Genomic DNA, 27660 nt, shown 5'->3' on the forward strand with positions numbered 1-27660 from the left:
TTCCATGTGTAGTCCCCTTTTTCTTTTCTCTTCCCAAAATCTATGTCTGTATACAGTATGCAACACTATTATGCACTAGATTCACAGCAACACTCAGAAATCACACATAAGCATGTAAGAACATCTTGGCATTCAATAACAAAATGTGTTATCTACCACTTAGTTTGCTGTTTTATTACAGATTTATCATTATTCCATCTTTTGGCTTCCAGAAACTAACAGAGGGAGTGATGTCCTCCCTCCTGCCCTCTCCCCTGTCTCGTATCAACAGGATGTCTGGCTTGTGTCTCCAGAACAGAACACAGTGCTCTACAAACATGCTGAGCCTAGCAGAATGAGTGCGGTGCCGTGGCTCAATAGCTGGCATACCTGCATAAGCCGGGCACCATTGATGGATTAGCATGTGTAATCACAGGGGAATGTGGTGCCCTCTGGCAGCAGAGGGTATTTAAGGGCCCCCGGCTGACAGTGTCCCACTTACGCCGAGCCGGTAGGACTGAGTGTGTATGTGCTCAGTATCATGTCTTCTTTTACGAAGTCTCTGGAGGGGCTGAAGAACACTACACAGTCAGCCACTAAAGGCGTCACTGACAGTGCAGGTACTAATGGTTCCAGGCTGCTCATCTGGGCTGTCCTTTGTATATTTGGTAACAGTCATTTTTAGTTTATGAAAGAACAGCCGTCTACTTAGTATATGTTTTATTATTGTGCCACAGAGTGAATTTAGACCAACAAAATGTTTTCATTTAACATTAAATACATTTAATTATTGTTTTTAATTAATATGTTTTTTATTATTATTAGCTATACTCTTATCAGTTTGGTTTTAAAATGTTTTACAGAGATGTCTGTTTTTAAGATTTGATTTATTTTTAAAATTTCCATAAAATTATTTAAATGAGTAAATTATTAATATGAGTAGTGAGTGAGTAGTAGCAATTTTTTTATACTGATTTTATAGACCTTTATCAATTTATGTGAAAAAAAAAGAAAAAAAAAAGGCATGTTTGATTATGTTATTTCAGTTCAGGCAACACAAGATGCCGTGCACCAGGTGGCAGAGTCTTCCAAAGAAACCACCAGTGCAGGTGAGAGAAAGAGTCTGTCAAATACATCTGGATAAAGATGCACTTAAATGTGGATGTGTGTGATTTCACAGCTTTTCAGTGTATGCAAATCATCCACAATCGTACTGCATACTGAGAATATAGGCTACTCTGCATGATTTTGGCATGCCATTGTCTTAATGTCTTAAATCAAAATTTGATTTCATTGTTTTCCTTATATCTACCAGTTTATTTGTAAGTTGCATCATGAAGAATATGCAAATGCATCCCTAAAGGAACTCTCTGTCTCTGTCTCTGTGTATACAAACAGCTGCTGAGGAGGTGTCCAGACAAACACAGTCTGCTATAGGCACAGCTGCAGAGAAAGCATCAGACACCATTAAGGACTTTGGACACAAATTGAGTTCCAAATAAATGCTGCACTGCCTGAACAATCCGACATTCCTTGTTATCAGATTCAACTTAACCCATTGTGAACTGAGTCATAAAAACATGTATTAGCGACTTTGTAAACGTATCAGCTCGATTTCATCTGCCCTTCCAATGCAGATTATTTCTAAAGATTTACATTTAGTTGTTGGTCATCCTCCTACATTCCAAAGTCTGTTCAAAGATGCTTGTGTTTTGAAAATACACGATACATTCCGTTCAGCTGTTGCAGTGTCTGTTTATAGCCATCCTACGTGCTTTTCTATTCTAGTGAAATACAAAGTGAAGATATAGAGTGTGCAAGAACATAACCACTTTCTTAGTAAAGATCCCCTTAAATTCTTATTCTTATTCTTATTCTCAGCTCCCACGTCACTGGAAGGGGGGAGCGGGGGGGCAGCATTAAATTGCTATGGCAACATGACACAGATAGACCACAGTGAAAGAACTTTCATTCCGAAGTGCCTTAGGGCAGATCCTGCTATTCAGTATTCCTGTGGATGTCAAGAGATGATGCTTTTGATTACAAACAATAACCCTTTAAATAACATGCCACATGATGGCTGCTACTCAGATACATGTGCATCCTGTTTCAAATGTGTTGCACAGCTTAAAATCAGTCTTTAACTATTCCGTGTGTAGTTACAGAAAGAATTAAAGAGAGGATCATTTAAAAAATAATAATTTAAGTATAGCTGACATTTTCATTATGGATGCATTAGCCCTATAGATTAATTTTCTATATATTTCATGCATGGAAAGCTGCTGAGAATGAGCTTCTCTCACCCATAAAATCTATGTGTGGAATATTTCCTGCAAAGTTCAGGAGCAGATATGCTTTGTGTCAAGCACTTAATGTCAAACCTGCCATAAGAGCAGCTGCTGAGCCCATTATACCTTACGACATGTGCTGTCTAAGGTGTTGAACAGATTCCAGGCAGCTAAGAATAATCTATAAAATGTAATGTTTATTTCGCAATTATGGCATATGCATTTTTGAAAAATCATCATACGATGTCAGAATGTGTAGGTATCTATTAAAGCTTATTATATAGATACAAATATCCTGAACTCTTATTAATGTAAGACTTTCGAATAGGATAAAATAATGATTATCTGATAGGTATCACCATACTTCTCCAGTTGAGTGATTACATTAAGAGTTGCAAACATTATTTATTTTTGTAGTTTTCTGCAATGTTGTGTTTAAATATGCAAATGAGGCATCTAACTAAATATGGACTAATTTGCATACAAGTCTAGAATAAAAATCTGAACATTTGATTAAGTCAGGATCAAAAAATAAAATGTTTTAACAAAATTAGAAAATACAGGAAGTAAACATAAAATCAGGAAAATTATATGCGCAAACCCAAGATTTCTGGCTCAGTGCAGGAGAAAAATCTCTGTTTGAATGTTTTCTTTCCACTAGTCTAAAAAACAAAAAACAAACAAAAAAAAAAAAAAAAAAAACACGATGCATGAAGAAAAAAAACGAAAAAAAAGCATGCTTATCGTGTCTTGCCTTAAATAAATGATTCTGTTTTACGCTGACGATAAAAGCAGTCAATATGCACCCATTAGTGTTCACGTCTATGGTAGATGCTAATGTCAAACTGTTTCATCCTGAGGAAAGGTTTCTCACTGCAACTTCATTTACAGCTGATCTCCAGGACTTTTGGCCCTCTCCACCGTATTCTCCACCTCCACATTCCCTTCATCTTTACATCCCTATCCACCTCCTCCTCCTCCCCCTCCTCCTCCTCTTCATCCGCCTGCAATGACAGACAGCATCCTCTTATTTTCAAAATACGGCATGTGTTGTCTGAACACTCCTCCACCATTACCATGAACACAGTCACCCCCCCCCCCCCCCCCATGCATGTACATGGCTGGTTGCTAGGCAACAAATATTCTGTGGGAGCGTGCATTTGGCAAAAGCCCTCAATTTTCATGGTGAGAACATGTGATAGAATACAGAACATACTCCAGAATATACACATTTCATGGTGAGGTGCTATGGGACAGTGTGCAAGCACATGCATGAATCCAAAAAGCATGAAGTGAACTACTTGCCTGCAGTTCTCAAAAATTCATACAGAATATTAAATAGAAGTTTTTTAGTTTTTTTTTACATAATTGCAGCAGTATAGTATATAAAAAACGGATGAAAATTTGAGTTCAACCAACAACTTGAGCTTTTTCTGTCTCATGTTGGACAATTATAATTTTATTATAATATAATATAATTATAATATAATTTTATATATGTATATATTCATTATTTGTATCAAATGTTCTGTTCCAGAGATCACAAAGACACTGGTGCACCCATTTAGTTATTTTTATTTTATTACATTTTTTTGGACACATGGATTTTAATAGCCATCATTTGCTTCTGATTAAAAATCTACAGATAGTTTGTCATTTCATAACCACTCACTGCCAGGTTGAGTCTGGTTTCCAGGGAAACTAAAAATCAGAAGCTTTCGGTCCTCTCAGCCACAGTGAAATCCAAGGACCACCATCCACTAAGATTCTTCTGGAAAACAGACCATCTAGTGCCTGCCTCTTGTCATTACCAGCACTTAAAAGAGGAGCTTGGTGTGTGAATACATGCTCTGGCTGTGAAATCTTTGGAAATATGGATACAGCGTTTGATCTGTCGTGCAGTTGAGGTATGTGTCGTTGGGGTGTTTTTCAATACCGGTCTCACTGTGTGCCATCGTAGATTTGTTTTTAGAGGATACTGTTAATAAAGCAAGTTTTTTGTTGTTGTTTGTGTGTGTGTGTGCGTGTGTGTGTGTGTGTGTGTGTGTGTGGAAGAACTGGATCAGACAGCTGCTATGACAAAATTGGATCTCACTTTTTGAGGAAAAAGAGGAATACGTTTTTTGGCAATCGATACTGTTCTTCCTATAAATACTGTAAGACTGACGTTTGTTTATTTTTTTAATTTTTTTTGTTAAATACTTCAAGAACAGAATTTATATATATATATATAAAAAAAATCAGTGTCTGAGATCATCACAAAACAGTCTGATTTGAGCTGAATTTTACCTATAGTAATGTTTTCCAAAATGATTGTTTTTGTATGTGTTCCATCATTAATGCATGTCAGGTGTTCTTTTTTTTATTATTAGAACCTAAATTAATGCACTGATCCATTTATGTGAATGTTTTCCAGCAGAACCATCAGTGGTGTGAGACCGTGAAGCTCAGACGTTTCACTGCCCCTCTCCTGGATCAACACAAACTCATCTCTGAACCCATGGAGGGTCCTGTTCTGACAGAAAGTGAAGTTTGGAAAGTTGGCTCGGGTACCAGCACAAGTATAAACACCGATGATAGAAGTATTGACTGTATGCCCCTTATGAACGACAACAGAACTGATGAAAACCTGTCAAAAGCATCTGAAAACCCAGGGATCACAGTCCAAGAGGAGATTTGTTGCAGCATCGAGGAGCAACCCGACCAAGAGGTTACCTCAGATCAACTCAAGTCAGTAATTCAACATGAACTGCGATTAGAAGAAGATTTATCTTCCTCTCTAACAGCAGATGAGAGAGATGAGCCACCTGCGGCAGCGTGCAAACCAAACAGGTGTGTTAACCAAGCAGAGGATCCAGCAGATAAGATGTGCTTGGCATCTGGCCAACATAACCTTGACCAGGAGATTACAATACTGGTGACCAACCATGACTGTACTTTAGAGGATGAGGAGGATGAGGAGTTTGGGGAGCTGAAGATTTCCAGCTGCCCTGCTGAACCTGAGACTGTCTCTTCAGTTGAGGGTGGAGGAGCAACTGAGGAAGAGAGTCTCGATGGTTCCATCGTCATGGTGAACGTAATTCAAGTCAGTCAAGTCCAGAAGACCAGCATGATAAGCCACGAATCAACTGAGCAGAATACCACCAATGACGAACCAAGATTGCCTGGAGATCCAGGGGATAGTAGCAATGAGGCAAACTCTGGAAGCAAAGGTTCAAGCACCCCACAGACAATAGACGCAAGTAGCACAAGCGCTAATACAGTGGCCTTGGTGGAAGTTTGCAGTCCGAAAGATCAATCCACAAAGCGTGAAGATGTAGAAGTAAAACTAAAGAAAACTGAATCGATTGAAACCAAGGATGCTGGAAGGCCTTTGCAAGAGACGCTCTCCTTGACCCGGTCGCCTGGACGCATACAGCACATGCAAACCCAGGTTAGCCTGGAGGTGATGTACCAGTCGGTTGCCACCAGCCCCATGACTCCTCCCGAGGGGTCCACAACATTCCTTTTTCCAAGCAGTTTTGGAAAACTCGCCAACAAGTGTAGTACAGAGGCGGCACAGACCAAAGATGCCGAGTTGCAGGTGGGCATGCAGGTGGAATTTCGTTCAGTCGCCACGGCTCCTATGACCCCCATCGTTTTGACCCCACCTGAGGTAATTCCTGAGCCGGAGCCACGGATCGGGGTGACACAAGAAGTGCCAGAGCCTGTGCAGGAGGTGAGCTGGGATGAAAAGGGAATGACTTGGGAGGTGTACGGTGCGGTGGTGGAGGTGGCCGTGCTGGGCTCAGCCATCCAGAAGCACCTGGAGAAACAGGTAAAGAAACAGAAGAAACAGCCTTTGACCTTACCCTCTCCAATAGATGCTCTGCCAGCAAACCCAGCCGAAACATCAATGATGATGCCTTCCAGTCCTCCCCCCACATCAGACCTTGGTGAAAGCAGCTTGACCAAAGAACAAAGTGAGGAAAAAATGGTGAAGAGCGGCAGGGGTCGACAGAATCATTTTCGCCAGTGGTTCAGGAACATCTGGCGACCAAGTTGTTGTTCAAGACCACGTCAAGATGCGGAAAACTAAAGAAGGCACGGTAGTCTAAACCAACTTAATATTTTAAATGAGACAATCTTTCCAAGTTTTGTACACGTTGGTAGTGCAAAGGATTGGGTTTTGTTCAATGATACGCCCCTTTAACAGTCTTAAGACATTTGAAATGACTTGTATTGACACTGCGCCACAAGAAGCCCTATATGGATAATCATAATTTTTGGTTTGGTTTGATACACTATGAACAAATTAATTTCCTAATTTATCCTTGCTCTTGACTTTAAAATGGCTCCTACCAGCTTTGAGTGTGTTTTTGCTTGCTTCTGTGCTACCCTGAGTTGTTGTGGTCAGTGAGGATCACTTTTAAAGTGCCCTTTTACAAAATTTTACACTAATAAATAATTTTACCTTTAAAATGTATACATTTCAAACATGTATATGAATTCATCATGTACATTTAAGGAACGGTAGACTACATTTATATAGTGTTTCAGGCAACAAGTAATAGTTGACGTCTCTGATTTTTCAACAGTGAAATTTTTGGTGTTGTTTGAGTTTCAGATTCTTCTTTTTCTATTGGTTTTTGTATAACTTCGTATTTAAATGGGTTTGTCTTGTATTTGCAGTTCAGTTCAGCACACCCATAATGAACACACCTTCAAGCCTTACATTCCCTGTGATGTTTTGTGACTGTTGTGAGAACTGTAAAGTGAATAGTTTTGAAATTAAATCATGTCTAAGGGAAAAATAAAACTTAATCTGTGAATCATTTTGATACATTTTGTGACTAATTTTACTTTATTTGAGTAAAATACTAAAAAAAGTGTGTGTGTGTGTATATATATATATATATATATATATATATATATATATATATATATATATATATATATATAATTATTATTATTCACAGAACATGCTAACAAATTATTGCACTTAGAACGTATAACAACATATACCAACATATAACCATATATAGACAGCTTATGAAATATATACACCCTGGTCACCAATTTGCCTTTGAGTTTTATTTACTTGATTTGATTTGACTCAGACCTAAATTTAGCAGACTGGTGCCAGGTAATATTTGGCAGGATACACAAGCAGTTTTACTTTAGTTTCTGTTGCAGTTCATGTTTTGTTCAGAGACAGAAAATGATAATTTAATTTTTAAGAGAGTTCCATTTTTCTGCATAACAAAACATTGTAATCAAGGAATAGGAATTACATATTAGGGATTACAACAACAAAAAAAGACTACAAATACTGTTTGAATTACTGCTTGTTTTTAGTGCACTTATAATTTTTCATACATTTTAAAGTGCATTGATGATAACAGATAACATTAAAGGCCTTGTTCAGATTTAGACTTTGTCCAAATTTGATCAATTGTGAAACTAAGACTTGTCTGCTTTTTTGGCAGGACCACATACAAATAAAAAAATGGCAAATAGGTGGAGGTCAGAGGCTGAATGTTAGAGATCAGTTGTGTCTATGGAAGGGTTTGCAAAAGTGAGACTGGGGCTGTCTGCTCCTCTCCTCTTTTCTCGCTGTGCCAGTGCGGCACCCAGAGGCTCAATGTATGGAGATTCACTCGTTTCATCCTCCTCCTCTTCCTCCTGAATTACCTACCGCACAACAGAAAAAGTAAGTACTCAAAACATACCCAGCTAAAGATGTGTCCCCAGCATTTATAGAAAAATGTGTCTTTTTGCCCTATAAGTGGCACTGGAAATACAGGTGCTGGTCATATAATTAGAATATCATCAAAAAGTTGATTTATTTCATTAATTCCATTCAAAAAAGTGAAACTTGTATATTATATTCATTCATTACACACAGACTGATAATTTTTTTCCCAACAATATCTTTATTTATTTTCAAACAAACAGACATTTACATATAACCATTAGGACTCAAACCTCTTGTCCCAAACCCCGCAGAACCCTGTCCATCAAACTGACCAAGACATAACATCACAACATAAATAATTAAATAAATATAAGTAACTAAAGACAAAGAAAATTGAAATACACAATAAAGTAATAAACAAACTCTACATAAGTAAAAAAAAAAATTTGAGAAATTACAAAATCTACCGTGCACAACCGCTCTCACCAGTGTGCACTACACATGAATCAGAAATAAAAAATCAGACAGTACACCTTTTCTTCAAGTGATCTGCATGAGGCCACTTATGGGTCGTCCCCAGATATCTCCACCAAACAAGACAGGTCTTTATTAGCAAGGAAATTATTAAAGGGGCCCCAGATATTATCAAAAATTGGTTGCTTTACCCTTATTGCATACGTGATCTTTTCTAAGGGCCAGACTGATCAATTTAAAATGTTTATTTCTTTTAATTTTGTTTTTTTTATGATTATAACTGACAACTAAGGAAATCCCAAATTCAGTATCTCAGAAAATTTGAATATCACTAAAGACCAGTACAAAGAAAGGATTTTTAGAAATCTTGAAAATCTTGAAAAGTATGAACATGAAAAGTATGAGCATGTACAGCACTCAATACTTAGTTGGGGCTCCTTTTGCCTGAATTACTGCAGCAATGCGGCGTGGCATGGAGTCGATCAGTCTGTGGCACGGCTCAGGTGTAATGAGAGCCCAGGTTGCTCTGATAGTGGCCTTCAGCTCTTCTGCATTCTTGGGTCTGGCATATCGCATCTTCCTCTTCACAATACCCCATAGATTTTCTATGGGGTTAAGGTCAGGCGAGTTTGCTGGCCAATTAAGAACAGGGTTACCATGGTCCTTAAACCAGGTACTGGTAGCTTTGGTAATGTGTGCAGTTGCCAAGTCCTGTTGGAAAATGAAATCTGCAACTCCATAAAGTTGGTCAGCAGTAGGAAGCATGAAGTGCTCTAAAACTTCCTGGGGAAGTTGTGGCCTAGTGGTTAGAGAGTTTGACTCCTAACCCTAGGGTTGTGGGTTTAAGTCTCGGGCCGGCAATACCACAACTGAGGTGCCCTTGAGCAAGGCACTGAACCCCCAACTGCTCCCCGGGTGACACAGCATAAATGGCTGCCCACTGCTCTGGGTGTGTGTTCACAGTCTGTGTGTGTGTGCGCACTTGGATGGGTTAAATGCAGAGCCAGATTCTTAGAATGGGTCACCATACTTGGCTGTATGTCACGTCACATGACGTCACTTTCACTTTTGTGCAGTTGCCAAGTCCTGTTGGGAAATGAAATCTGCATCTCCATAAAGTTGCTGTCTGTTGTTCAAGAGTGGAAGCACTCCAGCTGCAGTCCACTCTTTGTGAATCTCCCCCACATTTTTGAATGGGTTTTGTTTCACAATCCTCTCTAGGGTGCGATTATCCCTATTGCTCGTACACTTTTTTCTACCACATCTTTTCCTTCCCTACGCCTCTCCATTAATGTGCTTGGACACAGAGCTCTGTGAACAGCCAGCCACTTTTGCAATGACCTTTTGTGTCTTGCCTTCCTTGTGCAAAGTGTCAATGGTCGTATTATGGACAACTGTCAAGTCAGCCGTCTTCCCCATGATTGTGTATCCTACAAAACTAGACTGAGAGACCATTTAAAGGCCTTTGCAGGTGTTTTGAGTTAATTAGCTGATTATAGTGTGGCACCAGGTGTATTCAATAATGAACCTTTTCACAATATTCTAATTTTCTGAGATACTGAATTTGGGATTTTCCTTAGATGTCAGTTTTAATCATCAAAATTAAAAGAAATAAACATTTGAAATATATCAGACTGTGTGTAATGAATGAATATAATATAAAAGTTTCACTTTTTGAATGGAATTAGTGAAATAAATCAACTTGTTGATGATATTCTAATTATATGACCAGCACCTGTATGCTTGAAATCCTGTGGACTTCAGAAGTCTGGCATCACATTGAAAATCTGTGATTCAAAGAAAATTGTGAACTTTTATGGTATTAAATTTGTGTTTAAGTAAAATTGAATAAGAAACATTTGAGCTCTGTCACTCAGATCAGTGCCAATGTGATCAGAGACAATGTGTCAATGTCTCAGAAGCAAAAAGGTGACACGAAAAATAGTAAGAAATTCTCCAATTCATGTTTTTTATTATTTAATTGATTTATTTTTATTCATTGTTTCAATTATTGTTGACTTGTGTTGACTTTCACTTGTGGCCTCAGACTTTTGCTCCACACTGTATATTATCTTTATTTTAATAATACATTTACCATCATTGGCATAGTGTCTTTCTCTGCCATGGTCATATCAATGCTGTAGTCCAAGGAATTAAGGCTAAAACAGAACAGACACACAACATACACATAATCAGAATCTCACAAAGCAGCTCTTCTGTATGAAGACTCAAAGGACATTACGGGAAAAAACAAGTTACCAGTAGAGACATTTTGGACCAATAACGTAGCTTGAAATAAAATCAAACACATGCTTCAATTAGCATGTAGTGTAGCTTAGTGTGATTCTGAGAAACATGGGATCACCAACATCACAAAATATTACTAAAACTACTGCTAGTGAAACTTATAATCTACCATTACCCACAGATCAGTGCAAACAGCTGCTATCTGTCAGTTTAAGGAGAACCACAGTATTGTTCCTGGATAAATGTCATATTGTAACTTAAATGGATTTTGTAGATGCAATTTTAGTTCACTGGTTTCCTTTGACAAGATAAAGATGTTTGCAAATACTTCCATTGTAGGCCAGTGGTTTCCATCTTTTACACTGAAGTCTGAGAGACCAGATAATTGCGATGCATTATGTAACTAATAGGGCTGTTGATTTGGTATTTAATAATAATTGATATCCATTTAGTATGATTATTAATAATAATAATAATGAAGTAAAGTGTCACATGCACCTTGATCTATATACTACAAATCAAATTTTTTCTGAAGCCACTGATTTTTTTTTTAATGAAATTAATATTGTTATTCAGCAAGAACATTTTTTATTGTGACAGTACAATAATATATTAAAAACTAATTAAAAAGTGACAATAAAAACATTATAATGCTACAAACGAGTTTTGTTTAAAATAAAAGCTGTTATTTTGAACTTTCTATTTCTTTCTATCAAATCAAATCTTTAAAAGGGGATCACAGTCCATAAAAAATATATTAATCAGCAACATATATTAATCTGTTTTCAACCCTAATTATAAGAAATGTTTCTTGAGCACCAAATCATCATGTAGGAATAATTTCTGAAAGAATTTTCAGCAGCAATTAGTTTTACGTTTTGCTGTCACATTAATAAATTACATTATAAAATAGAAAAAAAGTTATATTAAATTTCACAATATTACTGTTTTCACAAATAAGTATGAAATACTTATTTCAAACTCTTGAGTAAATTGGTCCCAAGCGGTAGACTATGCCATTTAAATAAAATAACTGCCCTAGTAATTAAATAAATGAGGTAATTTAGCACAATTTGAAAATAGAATGAGAGTCATCATCAATCGTCATCAATAGACTGAGTATTACAACAGTGTGAACGTCTTTTCTTAATATTTTGTTTTCCGATAGTGTTTATGGTACCTCTCTCTGTCTGCGCTGGAGCCATCTTCGTCAAAGCCCAGGTCTGTGGCTGTGTCAATATTCATATTCAGCACTGGGTTTGCTCTGCGGAATACATATCAAACAATCTCACACAACAGCCTGCTGCTGAATCCCTGTTCAAGATTATATAACGGGCCAGCATTTTAGGCAACCCGTGATGTCTGTCTTACCCTTCTTTGGTGTATTTGTTGGTTCCAGGAACAACAGGGCCGGTTTTCTGATTCTCGATGACCACTGTGGCTGCTGAATTCATGGCTTTGGCTGCCTTCAGTTTCCTCTTGTAGCTAAAGGGCAGAAAGAGACCAGCAGCGTTAACTTGTAAATCCAACACGGCCACAGACAGGATAAAGAAACTTGTGCATATGTGTGTGGGTGCGCAACAAGAAGAGCTATTTTAAATCTGTTGAATCTGGTTAGCAGATTTGTAATGTGTGTGACCCAGACTTAGAGGTTAGAGGGTCTTCCATATTGACATTGTATGGCTCCATGCCGGATGTTGGGAACAGGTCTGACATTCGGGTTCATGCAAGTTCACAGTAAAGTATATACAGCCTACATGACCTACAGTGCCTTCCCATCCAACTTCAGAGGCAGGTTTGCTAATTTTAACCTTTTAAATATTACAAATGATTTAAAAGTAGAATGGTTTAATACATAGACTGATTAGCTGTACCAAGAGTATCATTCAAACCAAACAGTAAGTGTTTCTTTAACATCATTGAAACTTAAATGGCTAATTCAGTAGATCTTACTTTCTTCTGATGCACACGAGTGAGGTGGTTGTTGCAACAAGAACAATCGCCAGTGCAGCCATCAAACCAATCATGATGAATACCTCTGTCTTAACATCTGTAAACTCGGTAACAGTTGTCGACTGTTAAGGAAATGAAAAACATGTTGATAAAAACTTCAGCCTTTCATGATTAACTTTTGGAGTATTGGGAGGGGAATTGTTTTTGTTGTTGCTGCTGTTGTTACTTACAATACCAGTAAAACCAAGCTGGGTTAGTTGGTATCCATGTTCCTTATAGACCTCCTCTGAATTCAGGACTGAAGTCACTGCATCATAGTCAAGAGCTGTGCCATTTGGGAACACAAAATAAGCCTCCAAAATGGTCATCTCTTCAGCTCTGCAAAGGACATAATAAATACTGCTGTCATCGTTTTATCATTTTTGTATTTTATTATTTTATTTCAGCTAGTTGCCAAGGAAACATTTCTGGTTTTCATTTTAAAGTCATTTTTTATTTTTAAAGACAGTTATTCATCTAATATTTTAGATTTATTCCTAATCCAATTGTCAAATAAACCATTGTACGTATATTACAGATATCGAGAAGCTTTTGTTACTCTTTAATTTTTGTCACTTTGGATAAAAGTATTTGTTATATGCATAAATGTAATGTAAATTTAAATGTTTTTTAATAAACATATATTTTTATATATCATTTTAGTTAACTATAACAACACTGAACATTCTTTAAAATGTCTTCTTTTATATTCTACAGAAGAAATAAAGTTATACATGTTTGGGAGAGTATATGAACATTTTTGGGTCCCTTGAGCAGTTAAAGAAATATTCAGTTTGTAAGTACACTGTAAAAAAATTATATGATCAGTAAGTCTTGGCAACTTATGTATTTTGGCCGTAACTCATCAAAACACATTGAGCAATTTCAACTTTTAATCAAGTTATGACTAAGATGTTTTTTTACTAAATATACTTGAGTTCAATTGCTGTCTTAAATTTGTATGTTCAAATGGGTGTTTTTTTTTTTTTTTTTGCAGTGCAGATAAAATTTAGCTGGTCTCTTGCCAAAATGTAGTTCTAAATTTTCTGTAAGTATGCCATAGAAAGGAAATGTTTGCTTAACAGAAGCACTGACAAGACAGAAAATTTAAAGGGAATTTTGAGTCACTTTGGGAGAGAAAATACAAACTGACTTGGATTTAGTCTGTGATGTACATGCCACCTGCTGGATTATACATATTATAACAGGAATAAAAATGAAAAAAAAAAATCTAGATATTCCAGACTTACATGTTGCATGTTACAGTTTTGTGAGATTCAATCTAGTTTACTTTATATGTAAATGTGTGGATGTGGGAGATTGGATCTTACCGCTGAGTAACCGTCTCACTAAACACATTGAAGAATTCAACCGTTGCTTTTGTGGCACTTATCAGAATCCTGTAAAAAATATCAAACACATGTATTCCCTTTGACCTGAATTTAAAAAAAAGCATGAAATAAATAATAATCATGAATCACATTCCAAGTGTCCTTTAAAAGAACACTTCTTCACACATCAGTAGATTCAAATCAACCTTAAAGTGCATCTCTTACGCTCTGATCTGAGGCAAATTCTCATTGACTTCAGACACAGATGCACTAAATCTGAGACTGACTCTGTAGGAGCTGTCAACTGTGAGTAGCTGCAAAACAATGCAATTAGAAAATGACTCAAATAAACAAGACTGAATGAATTAATAATAAATTGTAGGGGTGAAAATACCCTACTTCGACCACAGAGGTGGAACTGAGACCATCAGGGTTGGATGCCTTCACCTGCACCATGAACTTCCCTCTTTTATTATTTTCCATTGCCTTCCGGGACCTGGACATTATGAAGAGACATTCGCTGGTTTACTTCCAGTTTAGTTCCTTTTGTGTGTAACCAGCCACATCATCATTTTGACTGATGCACATTGAATAGTTTCTATTTTCCAATTCTGTTTTATCTTATTAACACAGCATTTCAGCCTTCAGCATGGACAGACAAATTATTGAATGTTGGAAACTTGCCGAATCGAACCACATTACGCCTACTCGTAATTTACAAAAAGGTTAAAAACTTTAATTTCTCACCGTATATGTGCAGTGAACCTTTCCTCAGCATCTTCCTGACTGGCAGAGTCTGCATAGAGAAACAGACTCTCTGTGGAATTCTCTTCACTGCTAACAAAGTCCACCTTGGTAACTTCAAATTTGGTTTTCCTGTTCTCTCCTGTGTCTCTGTCTATGGCCTTAAAGGTGTAAGAGGAAACAAACCCAGGGAAAATACTTTATTGAGACATTATATTGTAACATAAAAACTGACATACCAATGGATAAGTATTTATTACAGCACAAAAAGTGACATTTAAAGAGACCTCAAATTGTAAATAAGTGAAATATCACACTTACATAAACTCTGCCAACAGATGTGCCCACCTCAACTTTCTCAATGACTACAACTAGAGAAGCAGAAATAAGTAAAAAAAAAAAAAAAAAAAAAAAATTAACAATTATATTCATTTGCTTATATTGCAAGCATTTTTTTATTTATTTATTTTAATATAATTTTTGTTTACCATAGAAGTCCTGCAAGATGACGAACTCTGGGGCGTTGTCATTGATGTCCACAATATTAATAGTGACAACTCCTATAAGCAAGTGAACAATATTTTATGAATATGATTTTTTCTCAATGTGATACATTCAACTTAAAGGAACTATGCACCTAAAAATAACAATTCATCCTCACATTGTGCAAGTCCTGTATTTTTCTTCAGATTTAAATGTTCAAGTTTGAAATCACTTATACCTAATGGGTGTCACATAAACAGTTGTGTTTGACTATATGTTACCAGAAATGGAAAATAAATAGTAGAAAAAACTAAAAACAAAGTAATTGGAAAGGATAATATTAATTAAAAAAGGATAAATGAAAAACACCTGTTTTTCTCTATTCCCGAAATAAAGATATATGAATTGGAACATTTTTGGTATGAGCTATTCCTTTAACAACAGAACATACTAGCACTTTTTTAATGGACAATATGATGCAACAGAACGTACCTTCAGTACTGTCTCTCCTCTTCTCAGTTAAAACATCCACCACCTTGGCATGCATGAACATTTTATCACATTTCTCATAGTCAATGTCATAGACAGTATTAGTTATCACATCACCGTTGCTCTCAACTTTGAACCACTCTTCGGGACATGGACCTCTGACGCCATTGCATTGGCATTCAGTAGACTCAAGCTCATATTCTAGAAGGTGTTCAGTGTCCACATCTTTGCCATTGATTGTGCCCAGGGGCATTGACAAGGTACAGTTCTCTTTTACACTCAGGGTCATGTCGGATGGGAATTCAGGTGGAGTGTCATTCACATCAACCACAATTACTTTTACTGTTGTCTTAACCTTTTGCTGACCCAAGTCCGAGGCCTCCACTGTTAGATCGTACATCTTGCGGTCGCTTTCATAGTCCAGCTCAACAGCGGGATCCACCGTGATGTTGCCCCTGTAACCTTCACTGATGGCCTCACTAAATAATATGAAACTTCCAAAACTACCATCAGTAATACTGAAGAAGATACGATTATTAAAGTCTGATTGGTCGCCATCGTGAGCCCGCACAGAGCCAACAAATATGCCTATAGACAAAAAGTTGTTAGTTTTTACAAAATGCTCACATAAGTTAAAAAAAATAATTATGCAGTCCTGGAAATTTGCTGAACAATTACTTATTTATTTTTTTTTAAGTTACTTGCCTCCTTCACTTTCCTTTACTTTAAATTCATAGGGAGCAGGATCAAGGTACTGTGGAGAATTGTCATTTTCATCCTAGGAAAAAATAGAAAGAAAAAAGTAAGTTACTTAATTAAATAAATGAATTATACTTAAATATATTTCTTAAATATATTTTACAAATATATGCACATTTATATGTATACATACATTTCTGAAGACAATAAATGATCAATAAATTAATAGATCAATAATTCATCTCTAACTGTATAAATGCTGCACTCTCACCCCAATGTTAATGGTCACGTTGGCTGTGGAGGACAGGGATGGTGTGCCCATGTCTGAAGCGATCACCATCAACTTAATCACGCCATCTAGGGCAGGGTCCATAGCCTCACGGTCCAATCGACCATTGTTTTGAAGCACACCAGAGGCTTGGTCTATGGTAAAGTTACTACTGAACGGGCTTTTGTCAATGCGATACTGGATCATGCTGTTTGGTTTTTTTGGGTTGTCTCCATCTGTAGCCTTTCGGAAAAAAAAAAAAATTCCTTTAGAGACTTAGAGACTTAGAAACTTTTATCCAAAGCAACTCACATTAATTTCAAGGTATGCAGTTTTTTCTGTGTTCTCTGACAATCAAGTCCATGTCCTTGCTAGCAGAATGCAACTATCTACTAGTTACATGAGTAAAAGTGCCCTACAAAACATTCACACAATCTCTCTTCATCATTTTAGATATCTATGCGTTCTCAATCACTATTACATCCATAAATGTACCTGGACTTTAAGCTCTAATTTGTGGTTCTCTTGTACATAGGCCTCATAAAGTTCTCTGTTCATCACTGGTGTCTGATCATTAATATCCAGAATGTTGATCATCAAAACAGTGGTACCAATCTGGCCGTCTGAATCTATGGCCTGCAGGGTGGGTGAGTAGGAATTGGTGCCTTCCCTGTCAAGACGCTGTCCGTTTTTTACAACGATAGTTCCATTATCTGGATGAACATCAAAATACTCCCCCCTGAAGAACATTTAGGAAACGAAGAAAAGAACATCTTAAGTTTCCTTTTATGGCAAACTTTGCAATGAATAACTAACTGAGTAATTTTGTCCCAACTAAACGATAGCAGACTGAATATTCGACATACATGTTTTCTGGCATCAATTTGTAAGCGAGTCTGCCATGATCCAAGGCATCTTCATCTGTTGCCTGTCAAACCAGAACATTAGTGAGTGTCAAAACAATCAATCTTAGTCACCACGAAAAAGAAAAGTGCGTAAATAGAAGATGCGCTTACGGTTATGATGCCCACAACAGTTCCGTCATCACAGTGTTCGTCAATAGAAAATTCATAAACATCATCCTCAAACTTAGGAAAGTTGTCATTTATGTCATTGATGTTAATGGTGACAGAGGCCATAGAGGTGAAGTCTGCACTGACATCTTCAGCAATAATCTGGCGTGATAGAACAAAGTTTGAAAAACAGCATTTTATTACAACTTTGTCTAGTGCAAAGAAATTTCAAACAGGTTTTTTGAATGCTGATCTTGTGTAACAGGAAAACAAATAGCCTTGACCTAAATTCATGGCATTGGTTGAGGTTAATAATGTTTTTTTTTTTTCATTTTGGCTTCACCACCGCTCTCTCTCTCTCTCTCTCTCTCTCTCTCTCTCTCTATATATATATATATATATATGTGTAAACAATAGAAGTGAAATTCTATGCAATGAAAAATAAGCAAGTGAAGTGACAAAAAGGATCAAACGTCTATACGTGCTATACTGTAAACTATTTTCTTGCAATACTGCTTGACCAGTCAAATGAAGCATCTGAAACTGTCTTTAGGTAATTGTTGTTTTATGGCTGGCTACTATCATAAACACCACCCGGTTTAAAGTAATACAAGAAATAATACAAAAATATTAGAATAATAAAATCTTTCCTGGTTTCTAGGTTGGTGTTTTTAGCTAAATGGAGTTAAAAAAACACTCTCCCCTGTGTTTGTGACTTGCATGTTCTTCAATATCTGCAAACACTCTAAAAGTAGGCAAGGTCTTTTTCTCTAAGCTGGGATACAGTAATTCTGGCACTGGTCAAACTACTGGAGCCCGGTTATCTTATGTGGTAAATCTCCAGAGACACCCTCATATACAAACCTGAACAGACATTACTGTCTTCTTCTCATAATCAACAGCAGATGAATCTTTTATTATCACTTGCACAGAACCTTCTCCCACCCCAGTGCTGGGACTGACAGCGAACACATCCTTATCAGGTCCCTCAAGACGGAGATTGAACCTGCTGTTTAGCCCCTGGATCATATATAAAATAAGCATCACTATACAAAAAAAATAAAATAAAATCCTCAGAAGAAAACATGCAAATGTTGTAAATACAGACCTGGTCTGGATCTTTGACTCTTATATTCAGTTCATTTACTGACAGTCCTGCAGATGAATTCTCATCAACTTTGCCTATGAAGCTGTTTTTCTGTGTGCAGGTTTCAATGTCACCTTCACACTCATAAAATTCAGGGCCATTGTCATTCACATCTCCAATAGAAATGTGTAGTTCTCCTATTGTGCTTGCAATAACACCATCCACATTAAGATTTGTTTCACTTCCCTGAAGTACAGGAAAAAAAAAATCAGCAAAAATTTAAAACACTAATCAATTACCATTCAAAAAAATCATAGATTATGATAAGTACTACAAAGGTAAAAAGTATAAAGGGACATTGGTTTGCCGCCAGATATTGCTGCCGTAAAATTTTAATCAATCTGATATCATAAAAACAGGATACAATTAAATTTAGTAGTCAGTAACTCACCTTTATTTGTAACATTACCACAGCATTTTTATCCAGTAATTCTTCACGGTCAAATAGAGTTATGATAGATATTTCACCAGTCTCGTCATTGATTTGGAACAGGTCTGGTGCATCAGTACCTGGACAAAAAGTCATAATAGCCATGGTGGCTGCCACATTAAAGTCACATGACCAGCCAAATACTACTTACTATATCTTACTAATTGGTGACAGAGAATAGAGTATAACATTTGAGAGAATGTTTACATATGACATAAAAAAAATATACATAAATACAAAATATTAAGTCCAAGTGCATTTTTTAAATAAAATTTCCAATTGACTGACTTTCAATACTGTAGTGGATCTGATCATTGACCCCAGTGTCTGGATCTCTGGCTCTCACAGTAAAGATTGTTGTACCCTGGGAATGTACAAAGATATTCAAAGGTGAAAGAGCATTGTGTGTGTGTGTGTGTGTGTGTGGGTCAAGATGTTACTTTTTAAACAAGCTGTGCCCAAACAGAACCACAGTAGTAACATTGTTGAGTTTACAAAGTTACATTAAATGTCCTTCAAAATAAATTTGAAAAAAGATAAAAAGAATACACCACTCACCACAGCTGAATTCTCATCAACAGCAGCAAGGTTAGGTAAATTCAGAAATTGTGGGTCAAGATTTGGCATATCCTTAACTGTAATGAATGCAATTACTGATGAAGACTGAACCACGTTTTCTTGATCATTCAGTGGCCCACCACCATCCTGATGAAACCAATGAACACTTAGAAAATTACAGAGTAAACAGCTTGGATAAAAGTTTGTAGAGTTTTGTAAAAAAAAAAAAAAAAAAGAAAGAAATAAAATATTGCTATGTTTTTATGCATCTTTTTGAAATGTGCATCCCACACAGAAATTTTCCCTCATTCAAAGAAAACCCCATCACTTATCTGAATACAATTATTTCATAAATAAATACTTACAGATGCAATGATTCGTATCTGATAGAAAGGACTTTTGTCTGTGAAGCTCAGAGGTCCTTGCAGGATAACAATTCCAGCAGTCAGAGAGATTGAAAACAGGCTAGCCCCGTCATTTGGTGTCACCTAGGACAAACTTGCTGTGTTATGAATACAATTAAAGTGAGATGTGGGGGTGAAAATCCAATTTATGACTTAAAGGGAACATACATCATCAATTTTGTAGGACACAATAGAAGCTGTGCCAAAATCATTATCTGTGGCGTTTGCTCTAAACAGTGTACTGCCCACAGGTTCATTCTGTAGGAGGGAATAAAAAACATATAAATGTGAACAAACCGCTCAAACTATCCTGAAACAAATAAACAAATGCACATTGTCACTTCTTGAAGCTCTCCATGTGCTAAACACTTTAGATTGGGAGTAAAGTTAAATTGGAGCAGATTACAGAATTAACCAAGCTGATTCACACAGGATCAACACCATCACAGCTTGTGGATCTTAGCACCTCTTAAATGATTAGTTCACCCAAAAATAAACATTCTGTCATCATTTAGGCTACTCTTACTCATGTCATCCCAAATCTGTTTGTTTGACTTTCTTCTTCTTATTATTATATCTGCAACATTATCACTGAGTTAATCTGACTGGAGAACAGGATTTATTATGACTAAATCATGGATCAACCAGATCCAGTTCACAAAATAATTTATTAATTTACATATCAGACAGATAGGCTACAGTTCTAAAGTTCAAGACACTGACTCAATGATCCTGTTACTGAGATAATTCATAAAAAATGGTCACTATAAAGTTCTGACCAAAAACGCTTTCGGTTACTTGATGTAACATTGGTTCCCGGAGATCAGGAAATTAGCATTTTGTGTAAATTTTGGGCATTTTGGGAAATAGAAAAAAACAGAAGGGGCGGGGCTGACCGCTATATAAGTCGGCCCGTAGTACCATTAATCAGATCATTCGACTGAAGCGACTACAGCTTGTAATGCGGCAAGTGACATAACGCTCGTTCCCTTATATCAGGGAACCAAGGTTACGTCAAGTAACCAAAAGTGTTCCCTTTCAAACGTTCACTCTCGTTATGTGTATGGGAATGAATCCAATCACGCCTCACTATGAGCAACAATCACATGCTGCTCTGCGAGCCCAGTGTTAGTGAGCACTAATAAGGTCCCTAAGGGACTTGGACATTATCTTGCTCTGAGCTTAGCTGAGGGCTTGAGAAACTACAAGGGAGGTTAGACAGATATAATCTGTGCCTGCAGGGCAGGGACATCTAAGTTGTAGAATCTGGCAAAAGTGGAAAGTGATGACCAGCCGGCAGCCGCACAGATGTCACTGATAGATATGCTGCTGGACCACACCCATGAAGAGGTCATTCCCCTTGTGGAAATGGGCTCTCACACCAATAGGGCATTCCAATCCTTCAGATGCGTAAGCCAAAACTATAGTATAAACAATCCAGCGAGTCTTTGTAGCAGTAGACCCTTCTGGCAGCCTCCAAAGCAAACAAACAATTGTTCAGACTGCCTGAACAGTTTAGAACATTCCACATCCCTTAGAGCTATAAAAGGGCATAGCGTGTTTCGTGCCAATAGGGGTATTACTTGGGCTCTAAAAGGAGTAGAGAGCACTTTATGGGCATAGCCGTGTCTCGGTTTCAAAATGACCTTACAGTCATGAAGCCCAAACTTAAGACACGAAGCACTGACTGATAGCACTTGCAGGTCACCCACTCACTTAACCGACGCCAAAGCAAGGAGAGGGGCCATTTTATGTGAATAAGGGCCACAAGTCAACCTATCAGAGCGGATCAAAAGGGGGCCTTTTTAGGCCCCTCGGGACCATGGATAAGTTCCAACAAGGCACTTTCTGAGGGTTAGGAGGATTCATTCTCCTGCCCATTGAGTGGCCGGCCTCAAGAGAATGATTTGCTATGATGGCTGACACATACACTTTGAGCGTGGATGCTTATCCAGCAGCTCTTACAGAAAAGTCAGCACGTAGGACACATCACATGAAAACGGGTCCAATTGCCATGCAGGCCACCAATTGAGCCATCTCATAGACTGTGCTCTTGCCTCAAGAATGGTGTTACTTTCTCTTGCTGGGAACCTTTGGGCGGGGATGCCAAATCATGCCTTTCGTCTGCGAGAGAAGGTCCCTAGGGGCCATTGTTATGAGTTGCATCAGCTCTGGAAACCAAGTCTGGTTCCTCCAGAGTGGAGCTAGTAAGAGGAGGGAGCATTTGGTTTCCCTGACTTGCCTGATGACAAGAAAAATGTTGGGCAATGAAAGTTGTCTTCTGAGGTGATGAGGTCGACCTCTGCCTTGCCAAGAACCACCCAAATTAGCTGTACCATCTGAGCATGTAGCGAGGTGATGAACCAACCTGTATAAGGCATGAGACCTGAGGCCGCCTTGGTGATTGATATAGGACACCATTTTCATGCTGTCCGAACAGACAGACAGACAGACTCTTGATGGCCGGAAGGAAGGTCTTCAGGGCTAAAGAGACCACCAACATTTCCAGGTAGTTGATATGCAGGCATTGCTGCTGAGCTACCCAGGAGCCGAAATCTGGATTGCCCTCCAACAGTGCGCCCCACCCGGAATTGGACGTATCTGTTGTGATCACCTTCCTTCTGGAGGCCACGCCCATCCTCACTCCTGTTTAGAACAGGTGAGTGGTCTTCCAGGGACCCACGGTTTTGATACAGTGGTGGTTCACCCTGACCAGGAATCTTTTCAGACACCTTGCGTGGGTTGATGACCAACCAAAGGCAGTCTAAATGACAGTCAGTTCCTGTTCTGATCTGGATAGAACAAGCCAATCATTGAGGTAGTTCAATATGCAAATCTGCCTTAGAGGGGTAAGAGCCATGTCTATGCACTTTGTAAAAGTGTGCAGGGCCAGGGACAGTCCAAATGGAAGGACTGCATACTGATAGGCCAAATAATCTCAATGACAGGGGGGCTATGTGGATGTCAAAGTAAGCATCTTTCAAATACATGGTGAAAAACCAATCCTCGGGGCAAATATGCACAATAATCTCCTTGACCATCATCATCTTGACTGACCGGTGCATAAGCGAGCTGTTAAGCCTCTTAAGCGGGGCGATCTGCAAGTGAACTACAGCAAGTAGCCTCGTCAAATTGTTTCTAAAAAATGAAAGCGAGCTCCCAGGAATGGCTACCCAGGCAATATAATGAGAGACGAGAGGATTTATTTTCTCGAACAAGAGCTCGCCTTGAAAAAGTGGGAAGTCTGAGTTCATGTAAGTGTTTGTGCTTGTGAGAGGATAAGGAATTTTGCACTTTAACGTATGTGGGTCCATTATCATAGCAGTAAAATATTTGCACTAGCTTTGCAGGCTGAGCATTGGGCCAGCACACTTAGGGAGGAAGTGACACAGTGCCTGCGAAGGCACCAAAAACTGTTCAGTGAACCCATTTACAGCAGAGCCAAATAACCTTTTCAGTGAGACTGGTGAGTCGAGGAATACTATTTTCAGAGAATACATCTCTGTCTGCGTTAGTCAATGGTGGCACTCCAGCACCACCGCCACTATGCGCAGCTCCATGAAGTTCTCCTGGTGGTCTTGGCCAGACTGGTCCATGCCACAGAGAAGTTTGGCTTGAAACACTTAAAGGATCGTATGCAGCGCCGAGCCAGCCTGTCCAGCTGCAGCATATGCCGTGTTGGCGATGGTCGAGGTGGTCTTGCAGGGCTTTGATGGATGCGCTACATGGCCCTTTAAGCCGAGGGCAGATGGTTGGCACAGATGTGTGGCAATTGCTTCCTCTAGAGGGTGGAGTCTGGCATACCCTTTTTTTAGACAGCGCTGTCAACGGTAGTGAGAGTTGCTGCAGTCGAAGGGTTTACTCGCAGCTGAAGAGGGGCACTGGTCCTCACTTGTGAAGCACACCGGCGTGTGAGGATGCGTGGATGGCAGGAAGGGTGGGGCACGCGGGTGCTGAGCCGAAGTGACACCGCTCAAGCCCGCTGAGAGAGATCTGCTGCCCCACTGTTTCTTCCTCTTAGGAGAGGAGAAAGATGGGGGCCTGTTTATGAAACAAGGTGACCCGCGAGCGTAGACGAGAGAGGCTCATGCTCTCACAGAAAGAGCATGAGCCATCAACGAGGCAGGCAGCACACTCGCTGTCTCTGTCTTCATCGTGCAAGAGCTCCTTGCACGATCCACACTTGCGGCACGACATTTAAAACAACACGCACTAAAACAGACAGACAGACTCTTGATGGCCGGAAGGAAGGTCTTCAGGGCTAAAGAGACCACCAACATTTCCAGGCAGTTGATATGCAGGCATTGCTGCTGAGCTACCCAGGAGCCAAAATCTGGATTGCCCTCCAACAGTGCGTCCCACCCGGAATTGGACGTATCTGTTGTGATCACCTTCCTTCTGGAGGCCACGCCCATCCTCACTCCTGTTTGGAACAGGTGAGTGGTCTTCCAGGGACCCACGGTTTTGATACAGTGGTGGTTCACCCTGACCAGGAATCTTTTCAGACACCTTGCGTGGGTTGATGACCAACCAAAGGCAGTCTAAATGACAGTCAGTTCCTGTTCTGATCTGGATAGAACAAGCCAATCATTGAGGTAGTTCAATATGCAAATCTGCCTTAGAGGGGTAAGAGCCATGTCTATGCACTTTGTAAAAGTGTGCAGGGCCAGGGACAGTCCAAATGGAAGGACTGCATACTGATAGGCCAAAGAATCTCAATGACAGGGGGGCTATGTGGATGTCAAAGTAAGCATCTTTCAAATCCATGGTCAAAAACCAATCCTCGGGGCAAATATGCACAATAATCTCCTTGCCCATCATCATCTTGACTGACCGGTGCATAAGCAAGCTGTTAAGCCTCTTAAGCGGGGCGATCTGCAAGTGAACTACAGCAAGTAGCCTCGTCAAATTGTTTCTAAAAACGACATTTAAAACAACACGCACTGAAATTTGCCCTAGAAATTTGCTCTTATGCTCTTGATGCTGGATGCCTGCAGAGATCGCATTGTGTCGCTGCCTTTGCTTCTTCTACGGCGGTGAGCAGAGATGGAGCTTCTTCAACGGCTTCTTCTTGCAGTTGAGTCAGTGAAGAGATGATCCTCGTCACTGAAGGGAAATTGATCTGATGACTGGTGCTACAGGCCAACTTATATAGAAGTCAGCCCTGCCCCTTCTGGCGGGTCGAAGTGCTATTGGTTTGTGCAGCTACATAAACGTGAACAAATCAGGCTTCAGCAGAATGGAAAAATTAGTTTTTTCCATACACATAACGAGACTGAACGTTCAAAAGGGAACTGGAGAGCTAGGGAAGATGTTTCAGCGAATAACACATTTTACTTAGGCCTATATTGAAATACAGTACTCAAGTCATAATGGCTGCTTTTATGAAGCTACTTAATTAATCTTTTTATTTTCCCCTGGAACTTGGCAGCTCCAGTAGCTTTGCTATCTTCTTTCACTTCTCAGTGAAAATTACCTCACTCACGCCTGTGTTTTATGACTTACTTTTTCAGGCCCTCGTCTCGGTCTTGCTGCTTTTTTGGTGTCTTGCTGTTTTTGTGTGTGCGTGTCGCATCATGTGATCCTTTTACAGCCAGTAGAAGGGACTATTGTCAATCAGAAGGTTATTAGGTAATAATAAAACTGTTCGGTGAAATTGATAACGTATGTCTAACTTCTGTGCAAACAACTGTGCAGAGTTTACAATGTGACCTTGTAAAGTTAGCCTATAGTTTTGGAGAATTTGATAACAATTCATTAACATAGCCGATTCTGTCATTCATAACATTTTTACTTATTTAAAACATTCTGAACCCTAGCTACGGCCCTGTTCTGAAAGATAGGAGATGAGTACATGACACAATTGTTGGGTTTAGGTGAACTATTCCTTCAAAGTAACATCTGTAAGGTGTTGAGCAGCTGAAGCATCCATATTCACATCCATAATACACTCAGGATAACAGGCTCACTCACCTCTGGAACCTCTTCATTGTAGGGCAGCTTTTGGAATACTGGTGCATTATCATTAGCATCTAAAACAGCAACATAAACTGATTTTATCACCTAAAAGGGCAAAAAGACATGTTAGGACTCAGGAAAGTTCATTTTCTGAACATTACAATACTTCCAGTAGGTCCAACTTACATCTGCATAAACACCATCATTCACCACAACCTCTATGAGTAAGAGGTCTTTTGTCTGAAAAAAGAAAACAAATAAACACACAACGTTAACCAGCTATATTTTAAGATTAATTTTAATTAAAATGTTGTGGAAATTGTTTAAAATTCATAATTCCCAGCTGTTGTCCTTTCACCTCAATTCAGGAATTGAGAGCAGACTTTTAAAGTCCTAACAAAATACCTCTCTGTCCAGCATACTCTTGATTCTGACTTCACCAGTGTCTTTGTCGACGTTAAAATGACTTGAGTCTGTTCCAGCGATACCATATGTTAGAGGGTCACCATCTGGATCAAATGCTTCGATTTTAAACGCAGGATTACCTGCCGGGAAAATACATAATTAGGCAAATGTTACATGCATACAAAATGCAAAATGGGATTGAGCATATAGTAGAGACTAAAATGTACAGACCTACTGGACGATCTTCTCTCACATTTACCACAGCCATGTTAATCACAGGAATAGAATTACAGTATGCTGCAGAAAACACAAACATGAACCAGCATATGAGGCATAAGTCAACAATTCTAAGAAAATATACTTATTTAAAATAGCTAAAAGTGTGAATTCTCCTTTATAAGTGATAGTAAAACTTAAATACATTGGCTTCTGTCCACTTAATACTGTATCATTTTTGGATTTGGACTTCGAGCAAATGCAGTGTAACAAGCCACAACTTTTTGATAGATAAAACGGACACTGACTAATTCTCAGACACTCACAAGAAGCTAAAAAAGCAAAAAGGAGAAGTAATGGTCTCCCCATCTTCTCTATTGTCTGTAAGGCTGTAATATCAAAGAAACAGAACACAGAATCAACATTAAGGTGATAGAACGTTATGAAACACACACACACACAAATCTAATAAAGAGAGAACCATCCAATGCTGTTTTTTTTCCCCAGAACTTCTTATATTTCAGTCCTTGGAATGGTAAAATGTAATAAATGTGCACTGATTTTTTATCCAATATACCCATAGCTGAGTAAAATCTCAGCTTTCTCTCATATCTCATATCTTTTTAATATCTCAAATATTTAGATTAAACTGAGACTTTTGCTACCAAGATACCATAGTCTCTAATCAAAATTAACATACCCATCATTCACAAAAGAATAATCTCTAAAATATTTAAGATTTATAGACTCTTGATCTGCATGCCATCTCTGAACGTAAATTGACATTCAAATTGAAAATGTATAAGGCTTACCGTTGCCAATCTTCTCTTAGTACTATTCCAACAAGTGGCGTTCTTC

At 38.5% G+C, this 27660-nt stretch overlaps 2 protein-coding genes across 3 annotated transcripts; one reads left to right on the top strand and one right to left on the bottom strand.

Moving 5' to 3' along the window:
- The first annotated feature begins 3924 nt into the window (after positions 1-3924).
- Positions 3925-7075, top strand: gprin1 (G protein regulated inducer of neurite outgrowth 1). 2 transcript variants are annotated; one of them, XM_026225045.1, is made up of 2 exons: positions 3925-4174; positions 4684-7075. In XM_026225045.1, the coding sequence occupies exon 2, from the start codon at positions 4768-4770 to the stop codon at positions 6343-6345; it is 1578 nt and encodes a 525-aa protein (XP_026080830.1). In that variant the 5' UTR covers positions 3925-4174; positions 4684-4767; the 3' UTR covers positions 6346-7075. The 2 variants fall into 2 exon arrangements, with proteins under 2 accessions (XP_026080830.1, XP_026080831.1); XM_026225046.1 differs by having other exon boundaries at positions 4687-7075.
- A 506-nt stretch (positions 7076-7581) lies between these two features.
- Positions 7582-27660, bottom strand: cdhr2 (cadherin related family member 2). The gene is made up of 31 exons (XM_026225047.1): positions 27615-27660; positions 27129-27191; positions 26818-26883; positions 26587-26726; positions 26368-26421; positions 26197-26286; positions 20392-20481; positions 20185-20307; positions 19820-19966; positions 19550-19625; positions 19223-19341; positions 18793-19017; positions 18549-18704; positions 17688-17846; positions 17538-17599; positions 17167-17410; positions 16675-16914; positions 16410-16482; positions 15708-16292; positions 15221-15292; positions 15054-15103; positions 14736-14893; positions 14388-14484; positions 14214-14302; positions 13989-14057; positions 12849-12996; positions 12619-12740; positions 12037-12150; positions 11846-11929; positions 10514-10577; positions 7582-7940 (listed from the first exon to the last, which is right to left on the bottom strand). The coding sequence occupies exons 2-31, from the start codon at positions 27169-27171 to the stop codon at positions 7788-7790; spliced, it is 3912 nt and encodes a 1303-aa protein (XP_026080832.1). The 5' UTR covers positions 27172-27191; positions 27615-27660; the 3' UTR covers positions 7582-7787.

This window comes from Carassius auratus, chromosome 39 (genome assembly GCF_003368295.1).
Source record: "Carassius auratus strain Wakin chromosome 39, ASM336829v1, whole genome shotgun sequence".
In the NCBI taxonomy this organism is placed as follows: Eukaryota; Metazoa; Chordata; class Actinopteri; order Cypriniformes; family Cyprinidae; genus Carassius; species Carassius auratus.

Coding starts and splice junctions, on each gene's coding strand:
- gprin1 (XM_026225045.1), top strand. CDS start 4,768: ATGGAGGGTCCTGTTCTGACAGAAAGTGAAGTTTGGAAAGTTGGCTCG.
- cdhr2 (XM_026225047.1), bottom strand. CDS start 27,171: ATGGGGAGACCATTACTTCTCCTTTTTGCTTTTTTAGCTTCTT. Junction 20,482..26,196: donor ACAATGAAGAGGTTCCAGAG/GTGAGTGAGCCT, acceptor TCCCTCCTACAG/AATGAACCTGTGGGCAGTAC. Junction 17,600..17,687: donor CTGTTGTGGGCATCATAACC/GTAAGCGCATCT, acceptor CTGGTTTGACAG/GCAACAGATGAAGATGCCTT.